The sequence below is a fragment of the Rhinatrema bivittatum genome, chromosome 8 (genome assembly GCF_901001135.1).
Source record: "Rhinatrema bivittatum chromosome 8, aRhiBiv1.1, whole genome shotgun sequence".
NCBI lineage: Eukaryota > Metazoa > Chordata > Amphibia > Gymnophiona > Rhinatrematidae > Rhinatrema > Rhinatrema bivittatum.
The window spans coordinates 234,385,642-234,396,776 of NC_042622.1; the positions used below are offsets into that span (position 1 = coordinate 234,385,642).

Genomic DNA, 11,135 nt, shown 5'->3' on the forward strand with positions numbered 1-11,135 from the left:
CATGCCCAGAGGGTGTATGTGCTCACGTCTCCACTGTTCACCGTCACTGGGCTTTCCAGCTGTTAGGAGGAAAACCTGTAGAGGCCATCATGGAGTTAATTATATGGTCCTCTCCCCCCATCATTTCTATGCAACCTTGAATTGTGGCCCTCATAAACCCACTCTTTGGCATATGGGGTGGCCTAATAAACCAGAGTTCAAATCCCACTTCTTCCGACCTTAGGCAAGTCATGTTATCTTCTGTTTCCTCAGATAACCAATTAGGATTGTAAGCTCTTTGGGGCAGGGACTTATTGTACCTGAATTGGAATAATGCTGTAAGCTATCTTGAGCATTGGAAAAGGCAGGATAAAAATCCAAAAATGAATGGGTGAGGTTTTGCATTGTGATTACCTGTAATAACTATGCCTCAGGGGTGGATTATGCCCCCAATCCACACATCTACCATACAAACTTAATGCGCGCCCAACCACCTCTCCCAGGGACCCGATGTAATATTCAAATGACCTGCTGGGGAAAACTGTGCTTCCCTAGCGCTTCAGGTACCTAGGAGCCCTGTCTGACCTGCCCTAAGCTCCCTCCCCCGAAGGTCTGGCCTCCAATCGGTCCTTTCCACTGACATTTGACTGTGAAAAGGACCAATCCCCTTTCAGGACGGCCTTCTGTATTTACTGCTTTTCTGTACACTTTTTTTGGCAGCTCAGAAATTAACGCCAGCTCTGTGCTGGCGTTAATTTCTGAGCATACAAATGTGCGGATTCGGCGCACATTTCTTTTCTGCATTGAGGGGAATACACAATAGCGCTCATCAACATGAATTTACACGTGATGAGCGCTATTATCTACGCGGGCGGGTGGGTGCGCGTTTTGGACGCACTAACCCCCGTTTTGCATCAGGGGTTATGACCGCATGTCCAACATGCGCGTTCAACCGTGCATTGAGCCGTGCGCTGTGGCCAGCGCACCACATTACATCGGCCTGAAACCTTTCCAACAGTTACACAATCATAATGGGATAAAAAAAAAAAAAAAAGACAAGGGGAGATGGATGTTTGCCCCAAGGTCACACAGGTTAGTGGCCACAAGGCGACTACTAAAACTTTCCCTGGGCTTTTTGCCCGGTCTCCCGCAATTGTGCGGCCGTGGTAAGTGCTGCAAAACTTGGCCCTTGCCATAGAATTGGTCAGGCCTGGCCAAATTGGCAGGGAGACCAGAGACCCTTACAAGACAAAAACACTGGTGGCAGTGGACGGCACACTTCCTTCCTACCTGCCCTCGCTGGAAGACAAAAGCTGGTGACCGTGTATGGCGCAATCTATCCTCCCCCATCCCCTCACTCATCAGCTCCTATCCTTTTCACGCAGGAGGAAGTCGGCAACCTTGCAGCTCCTCTGGCGCATCTTTCCTGCCGGGAATGCTGCTGACCTCCTCCTTTATGAAAAGGATACGAGGGAGGCAGAAAAGGAGTGAACCAGGGTGAATGAGGGCTTTGAGAGAGGAGTGAATCGGGGTAAGTGAGAGATTTGTGGGGAGGGAGGAGGGAATAAACCAGGTGACCGGGGGGAGGGGGAAATTAGGGTGAGGAGAGCAAGATGATCCAAAGGGCTTTGGAAGGGAAAGAGGGGATGGGTGGTTTTTATGTGGCTTCACCTCCCATCTCCTTTACCTCCATCCCTCTTTCCTCCTTCATTGCAAGCTTCCCTCTTCTTTCACTCCAATCCCCAATACTCCCTTGCTTCCTACCTCCCCTCTCTCCTTTGCTACACTCCTGATCCTTCTTCCCTCCCTCTTCTCCTCATCCTCCATTCTCCTCTTCCTCTCCATAAGAACATGCCATACTGGGTCAGACCAAGGGTCCATCAAGCCCAGCATCCTGTTTCCAGCAGTGGCCAGTCCAGGATACAAGTACCTGGCAAGTACCCAAACATTAAACAGATCCCATGCTACTAATGCCCTCCTCTATCCCTTACCTCTCTATTCTTCCTGCCCAAGATTACGTCTTCATTTCTGTCTTCCCATTCGCAGAGTCCTTCCCTTCTCCCCAGCCCCAATCACTAAGATCCCTTTCCCTCTGAACAAAAAAAATTAACTGGACAACAGAAATGACAGAAAAGGACTATTTAAATAGCAAATATATGCAAAATTAGGCAAATTTGCCACATAATTGCCACAGAATTTTGAAAAATCTGCCACAGGAAACAGGAGACGGCTCTGAAGGGAAAATGAACAGTACTGGGGTAAGCAGCTCTGGTCCTAGAGTGCCACAACCCATTCTGCTTTTCAGTTTATCCACAATGAATATGCAAGAGATTGATTTGCATACAATCGAGGCAGTGCATGTAAATATACCTCATACATATTCATTGTATGGATATCCTGAAAGCCAGACCTGGTTGTGGCATTCTAGGACATGTCTAATCCTGGAAAATACATTTTTTTTGTACAAACTTCTGCTTTTATTAAGAATTCACTTTATATAAAAAAAAAAGAGTTTTACATGATTTTCACAGCCAGTTTGAGTGCGTACCATGTTGTAGCTCCTCTCTGTTCCATCACATTTAGCCGGAAGCTTCACAAACCTGAAGTAGGGGTTATAACACTCTGTAAACCACTTTGGTTAGTCCAGTAAAAGGGTATCTCCCACCTCCCGCAGATATCTGCACACACTGAATACATGCAGGGTACTTTTGAGACACTCCCTTACCATCCTCAGTCCTCCTTGTCCCCTAGAAGGCCTTGCCCTATCACTCTGGCAACAGCTGCAGCTTTGTTTAAATCTCCCTTCCAAGAGGCAGTCCGGAAACCGAGGTCTTCAAAACTCAGCACGTGCCCTTCCGGCTAAGTTTTGCAGAAAAAAATTAAAAAGAAACCCCACGCACAGTAATAGGTTTCCACTTATTGCAAAGTTAAATACCCACTACTGGTGTTGACACTCTTATAAAAGCCTCATCGCACATTCCAGAGCTGTCAAGTGACTCAGTTCAAGGTGGGAGATTTTTCAGCCAGTCCTGGGTTTCTAACAAACCCCATCTGAATCATACTGGTACTTGTGGTGCCCAATGGCACATAGTGGATGCAGGGACTACAAATACCACAATGCACTGGGATGCACTTAAACCAGGAGGGGCCACAAGAGATTCCATTCTTGAACTTGGTCATGCAGCAGTTCTGACAGTTTTATATAATAAGAGGCACAGCCACCAGCACTTTAAAAAAGAGATCCTATGAATTTTACTCAAGTCTGAAGACTTCCTGTATAGAGAAAAGTTTAAGTCACCACTGGCTCCTGAAAGTTGAAATGACTTAAGCTGAATCTGATTTTCAAATAGGAATCAATGATGTACATGGAGCTTGGTTCCAGCACCGAGACGGACACCCCACACTCGACCAAAAGTAACTAAATTTATTACCAAAAATAAGTTAAAAGCAAGAAATGGTCTGAAAATTTCATGTAACCCATTAAGGATGACTCTGGAATCCCGACTGAAAAACGTTACCCGAGCGCAGAGTCCGGCAAACCTTTTTCCACTGGGGCCACATTTGTGGCTCTTTCTTGATCCGGGGCTTTAGTGGGGGGGGGGGGGATTAGGGTTCCCTGGAAGTAAAGAGTTACTGGCGCAGGGAGAGGAAGTATTTCCCTTAAAAAAAAGAGGGGATGATGGTAGAGAGGGTCCCCCTGAAGAAGAGAGGAGCTGAAGAGCGTGAATTGAAGACAATGACATCTCTCTTAATGCCTATAAATATCTCAGTCCCTGCCGGTGTAAAGTTGTGTTTTTGTTTTGTTTTGTTTTTAAACTTGTGCATGGTCTCTTTAAATTTCCAGGGCAATAGAACCTGAAGGCCAGGAGATCCAACCTGGCCTGACTGGATGATGGAGAGAGTTGCAGTGTTAGTGCAGCGGTACAGCCAACAGCTCAATCTGCATTGTCCAGTGCAGTCAAGAAGAGAGAGCGCCATGTAGCAACTGCCAGCAGGGAGTCAGGCCACCAAGGAGGACAGACAGAATATGCAGCGGGGGGGGGGGGGGGCAGCCTGGGACATGCTAACGGCACCGCTCGGCCTCAGGTTCAGTGTCAGAAACCAGAACAGGCCGATGCAAGTCCAGAGCAGGGTGCAAATTTTGTGAAGATGCCAAGACCTGGTGACATAAAGGTGAGGGCATACTGTACATGGTCTGTCCTGTTTATGTGTTGTCATGCTATGCGTCACACTCCGGAAACTATACTTGCGTTAATTTCTGAGCATACAAATGTGCGGATTCGGCGCACATTACTTGTCTTTTTGGGAGATTTAATGATGGGTTTTGTTTCTTTGGAGAGTCTACTCTCAGTATCCAACCAAAAATTATCCCTTACAAACCTTAAGTGAACACAAAATACAATTACAATGATTTTCTCAGGAGACACAAAGACTGCAATTTTCTATATGTTTCATGTGTTCACCTGCATAAAATGGGTTTCTGAACCTTGCCTGGCCTGTGTGTATAACAGGGCGAGTACTTTATCTGAGAGGAAGAGTACATATACCGTTACACAGCTCATGCACTTTACACTGCTGAGAAAAAAAAAAAAAGTGTTCTTGGGGGTAGGGGAGGTCATCGGTATGCACGTAAATCCCCGTTCTCCCTGTCCTTTTTGATGGGCCCTTACACCACCCCACACATTATATATAATTTTGAGAAAGATACTGTGGTTACAAGTCAGCCCTTCATCCATCCACTGTCTGCAGTGTGAAGGTGCAACTGTGCTAATTGTCATCAGAAACTCCATGCGGGTGAGGCGCTGATACACAAAGCAGAAATAATTACCGTGCACATGGCCAAAGAGGAAATGTAAGGAAAAAGGGGCATAGTGCTACTTAACTAATTATAAGGATAATTACTGGGGCGGGGGATCTATTATGGGTCACAATAGAGCAGGCCTGCTGCCCAGCATAGGTGGAAGTGCAGAAAACAGGCTTTCTGGAATAATGCCCGTGAACCATGGATCTTCAAAAGTGCCCTCTGGTCTTCCCCTTTAAAATGGGTTTTTGTTCTTTTTCCAACCCACTTTAAAAAAAAAAAAAAAAGAAAAAAGTAAACTCGCTTACAAAAATTCTCAGGGAATTTTACCTGAGAATATCATTTGCTTTGATTCATCCCTAACAAAAAGAGCGAGGTCACCGGTCCTTGAGGACCACAGACCTATTGACATCCAGAACAGCCTTTTTGCCACAAGGGCAGCCCCTGGCAGGAGGCAGAGCCCACCTCTCCAAAGCGCTCAAGCAGAACGCTCTTACACGGTAAGACGTATTCCCACCCAACACCAGCCCCACGGGTCGGTCACAGGCCGGGTGACGTGGTCGAGCTTTCTATCCCATGGTTCCCTGGCATTTTATCCAGGGAGCGGAAACCAGCGCAGGCACAGCAAATGCAGCGGAGCGGCTAGGACTCTAGAACGCCTTTTCTGGAAACAAGGCTGTTCTGTTAACTTTATCCCTGTACAAACACAAGTGAGTGTTTTGCTGCCAGCATATTAGTGCTGGCAAAGAACAAATTATTGCAGCAGCTTTCATCTGCACCTTTCAAGAACAACACAGGCTAGGGAGAGGGTTTTATGTGTATTAGCTAAATGGAACAAAGTGTCTCCCCAACCCCCCCAGGATCAGCAGCTGGTGAGCTTTGAGAGGCAGGGGTCAGGGCGAAGAAAACATTTTCGATTTTGAAAAGCCCACCCCCTCCCATCAGGGGGGAAAAAAAAAAGCATATGCACATACCCAGAACATTCTTGTGTCAGAAGGACCATACCCTATTTCTAAGGAACAGCAACCATTTTTAGAGCTTGTTCACGTCTGCTTTCATACTGGTGGCAGCCGTAAGAGCAGGGGTGTGAGTGGGGGAGACCTGGAGGCCCTTGGGGGTTGTTGGACTACATATGGAACCATTTGCTCACTAACCAGAATGGCAGAGGGCCAAAAAAAGGGACGATGGCAAAACCGAACAGCCTAGGGCAGCTGCATCAAGCTCCCACAGAAAGGACTAGGCTGAGCAGCATATGAAAACGGCTGGGTCAGGTTCATATCTGGCAAGCCCCTAGGAGCACAGGAGATGAGCCCTTAGAGGTTGCAAGGGGCAGGGTGTCCCCTCAGAAAATGTGTCATCAAGGTCAGGGGGGAAATCTCCTTCAAAGCCGGCACTGTGATTGGTGGGCAACGCTTTCTCATCTCGCTCCCCCCCCCCGACACACCTAGATAGGTGCCTACTCTGCCTAATGGGCAATGCGACCCTGTTGGTGCATTCCCACCTACAATCAGGGGAAGAGGGTAGATTGCCTAGCATGAGCAACAGGCTGCACTTGGCTTCACCTCTCAAGAGAGACGGCAACTTTGAAACGGGCGTGCGTGCACTCATATGTGGCTCGCACCCGGGGTCTGGCCATTTTACCACATATGCACGCATATTATACAATAGCCTGGCTCTGTGCACACGTGCACCCAATTTTAAGTGGGCCGCGTGCATGTGCACGCAAATGCCGCATCTACCACGTAAATCGGGGGGGATTTTAAAAGGGGTGCATGCCGACACTATTCTCAGTTTTACCAGTTTGTCCCCAGATTCACCCAGTTAAGAGACAGGTCCCCCTAGTTCAATAGCCTTCACTACCCCCGAGTTAGCCCTGGACCCTTCAAACCCTGCAGATCTGCCTAGTTTTCTTTCTTTTTTTCAAACTTACACAGCATCCATAGCCAGAAGTAAAGTTAGGGGCCTTGGTGTGCACGGATTGCATAAGTTTTTACATGCACATCTCAGGTTCATGCCCCAAAATGCCCCCTTTTGAAAACTTTCCAGATATGTGCACTCCAGGAGATACAGGGGTATCTTGGCAACTTTTAAAACCCACTTGGCGTTCGTGAGCCTGACATTCGCGCATCCCCTAATTAATTCACCTTTAAGGATATAAAAAGAATGATCTCTTGCAGGTGGTCAAGCTTGTATGGCTAGCAGCTGGGAGACTGCCTTAGGACAGACGGTGAGGTGGGGAGGACAAGGAAAGGTGATAAGCAGTGTGTACCACTAGTAGGTGGTCAAGTGCATCTCCTTGATGCAGATCCAAAAACATGAACACTAGTCCTATGACCTACGTTTTAGTGGACTTAATGATCTTTTCTCTTAATAGCCCTTTAAGGACACTGTCCAATCTTAAACAATGTTCTATATGTGAATCACATTTTATTTATTTTTGTTCTCGGTTTGCTGCTGTGCCTTGATTCCATTTGTTGCAAATGTTCAATGGTTTTAAATGTTCAATGGCTATTTTCATTGTTTAATGTATCGCCTCATAGCGAAAGTTCAGTTCTTTTGTAAACCGGTGTGATCTATATTCTTTATAGGAATATCGGTATATAAAAAATTCAAATAAATAAATAAATAAATAAATAAAGTGCGCGTTGGCAGACTTGGGGAAGGGAGTGACTTAAAGGACGAAAAAGTTTTTTGCACAAATTAAACACTTTTTTCCCAAAAGGAATGGAAACTCATGAATAAGATTAACAGATCAGCACCTGACTACCTTTAAAAACTACACAGATGCATAAAGGAAATACATTGCCTGAGTATTTGGAAGGCCTTTGTGTGTTTGTTTTTTTTTGACACTAGGGCACAGAGTGTTAGGAGGTTATTGGTGATAAAATTCAAAACATATATTTACTTTTCCCACCTACACTCTTGCCATAACTTGCAGGTTAATTAAACTGCAAACCTGCTTTCCTAGACATAAACCGTACAGGCAGAGTGTGCAAGGAGGCGGTCATTAATCCATGCAAGGCCCACAATGGTGGTGGCTGTCTGGGGCAAACATCCCATTATCCCACCCACATAACCCCAGACTTAATAAGGTGTGCAAACTCCAGACTCCTGCCACTGGCAAGTGACCTCAGACAGACTGATCCCATACCTGCCTTCTACAGTCACAGCTCTGGGCTTGAGGGTGATTTTTTTTTTTGTTGTTTTTCACAAAACAGGATTTGCCTAAGGACTCCCTCAATAAACTGAGGGTGGGGGGAGGGGAGCTTTGGCAGCTGTGCAGAAATATCTCCACTGGGTTTGGTGTCTGCAGTGAAAACGTTTCCCACAAAATGGTTTCTTGGTTTTACGCCCAGCGTATGTACTGTGCTGTGTACAGCAGGGATGCTTCGTGATTATTATTAATTCAACACCTGGCTTCTGCATCAACCCTTGCAGGTGTCAGGATATTCCAGCCGGCGGGGGCCAAGTCCGGACCACTGAGAACTGGAATTAGCTACTCAGCTTTCCTCACATTAACTATTCAGTTAGTCCAATAAAAAAGTATCACCTCATATATTGAACTGAAAACTGGCCAAAAGAAACAAACAATGTACTCAAGACACAGGCAAGAGCAGGCTCTCTTTTGGACCAAAATGGATGTTTTTTTAACATGGGACACCACTTCTAGTCTGCTCCAAATCATCCCTCCCCACTCCTCCTATATCCTAGAAATGGAATCAAAGGAAAATTAAAGAACCCAGCAAACACAAATCAACCCTAAGGAAAGGGTTTGATGGAAACTGTATGCTGGCACCGTGATCAGACGAAAAAGCCAGCAGAGCAAAGTGTTCCACATTGAATTTTTAATTTAGTACACAAATTCTGGGAGCATCATTCCCCTGCTTCCCAGGATGAAAAAGTGAAAAAAAAAACCCCACCCCATATTTTAGTTCAAAGGAAAAATAAGATCAGTTTTTCACTCTCTCACTTTTGAAGGTTTATGGAAATACAAATATAAAAGTATATATGCATCTCCCTCATGGTGAGGTTACCTTGACAGGACACACTGGCTGACATGGTTTTATTAGGCACCTGGTTAAATAGGCAGTCAAGCGGCTCACCCATGGTTGAGGAAGTGTAGACAGCTGTTCCACCAGGATTACCATTTCACCCAGGTCAAACCCAAGAGGCTGATCCCCCCCATCACCACCTTCCCACTGCATTGGTAGATCTAATTACCCCTAAGAAAAACAGAACTACATTTCCCATACCTGCAATAGGGCAAAACCAGAATTGGGTTGACCCAGGTATGGTGGCACCCCTAATGATATGATATCAGATAATATGCGGAAGGCCTATCCAGTTTGTTTTCTCTTCTTACTGCATACCTATGAGGTCTGAGGACCCCCAATCCTCCAGCTTTTTCCCTAGCTTCCTGGCTAATCTTCTGTTTGTCGCAGGCTGTTGTGTATTCCAATACTGTTAATGCCTCTATCACCTCCGCTGGGAAGCTTCCATACATGCTAAGGTGACCCCAATAGGCCAATTTGATCTTTAACTGCCCTCATGTACTATGTTACCCTATAATAGTCCCTGTCAAAAGCGACAGGCTGCGTGGAAGCGGCCATCCTGATTCCATGAAGGATTTTTATTTTGCAAACATTGTAGATTATTTCTTTCCAAATATAGTCTCAAATTGGATTGCAACCAGTTTACATTAGGCTACCAGATGCATTAGTAGTAACATATATTATAGGGTCACGTGCAGTCGGCCTTGCATAAATGTCCTGGCCTAATAGATGTTAATACTTTATTAAGGAACAGCCAGGCTTTGGAATCGGATCTGTATCTTCATGGATGCTAGAGGCGTAAAACTAACTAGTCTGAGTCTGCCCACTTTTGGCATGGTGGGTCTGCGAGTGCCTGGCCGGGTCTCACCTCTGATCAGGTGCTGCCTCTTCCTCAGGTAGGACTCGTAGGCGGTGTAGTCGCTGTAGACGGTGTTCATGCCCACGTTCTTGCTCTCCAGCCAGTGGACCGTGGCTAGCCCCCGGGCGCACACCTCCAGCGCCGTCACCTTCATGCTCTGGCTCAGTTCCAGCAGCACCTGGCCGGAGACGAGCTCCCCGCTGCCGTGCACCCCGGTACCGCCCGGGCCGTGCTCCAGCGCCACCGAGAAGCTCCGGATCTTGCCAAAGTTCATCTCGGCGGTTCAGTCGGCGTTTTCCTGATTATTACCAAAGATCACTCTTTTATGCTAGCTTTAGCGCAGGTCAAGTTTGCACAACCGGCAGACGGGGGAAGATTTGGGGATGACTCTGCTATTGATGGGGGGCCCGACCTGAGAGCCCGACTCAGATGAGCCCAACGTGGAACTGACCAGCAACCAGATCCCCACCGCCCCCTCTTTGCCACGTGCGTGCCGGTGCCGTGAATACGCCCGGCTGCCCATCCGCAGCGGAGGTCCAGCCGCCGCGCCTCCTCTCCAAAGCCGGCGGGTGCCTTCAAGCAGCCCCGACCTACGCGCGGCAGCAGCGCCAGCCTGCAAACAGCTTCGGGCCGGCCACGCCCGCTGCGTAAGAGGGAGGGAGGGAAGCCCCGCCCTGCTCCCCTAGCCTCCTGGGTTTAGGAATCCTGGTGAAAGTGCACTGCTGACGGAGCGGCGACGCCTCTGGCGCAGGGAGCTGATTCAGGGCGCTCTGCAGGGTCTGTCCGGGGGGGGGCGACGGCAGTGATGTTAACGGCTGCTGCACTGCTGACGCCTGGGAGGCAACTCAGAGCTACGGCTCCGTGCATGCGATAGGGCCCAGACCAGGGACTGGATCACTTCGAATGCTATGAAGTGAGGTGGGAACTTGAGTATATAACATAGTGGGCTTATGCATACTTTAAAATAAATATCCTCTATTTTTTGAACCACGTTAACCTCTTAATTGTTTAACCTTGTGTGTCCTGTTTGTGGACCAGATCATAAATTCCAAGAAGTAGGGACGTCCATTATGTGGCTCTGTGCAGCGCTATCTACATCTTGTATGCAACTATACAATGATAATTATAATTAATATACTAAATTGGGTGCTGCCTGTAGGACTAGTGTTTTTCCATGAGCGATGAGAACTGTTGGTTGATTATGGGAGTTTAAAAGTTAAAAAACAGGGCTGAATTAAGGGAAAGAACAAAAGAGATGTTTCAGCTGCCGATAACTCATAATACAGTGGTCAATGCAGTTACCTTCCTGCACCTTTTTACAGTTGAGATCTTTCTTCTTACTCCTGGGGGAATTATGCGCAAAAAAATTTAAAATGTTGCGCACAAAAACTGAAAATTCTGCAAACTTTATATTGGTCAAAATAACACAATTTTCATGACAGTC

The 11,135-nt window shown here is 46.9% G+C and overlaps 1 protein-coding gene across 1 annotated transcript in view; it reads right to left on the reverse strand.

The window, feature by feature from the left end:
- Window positions 1–10,374, reverse strand: part of ARRDC2 (arrestin domain containing 2) — a 36,563-nt gene extending 26,189 nt beyond the window's left edge. Inside the window, exon 1 of the mRNA XM_029614116.1 lies at window positions 9,701–10,374. Coding sequence (XP_029469976.1) covers window positions 9,701–9,965 — 265 coding nt within the window. The 5' untranslated portion in view covers window positions 9,966–10,374. The remainder of the gene's footprint in view (window positions 1–9,700) is intronic.
- Between the last annotated feature and the right edge of the window lie 761 nt (window positions 10,375–11,135).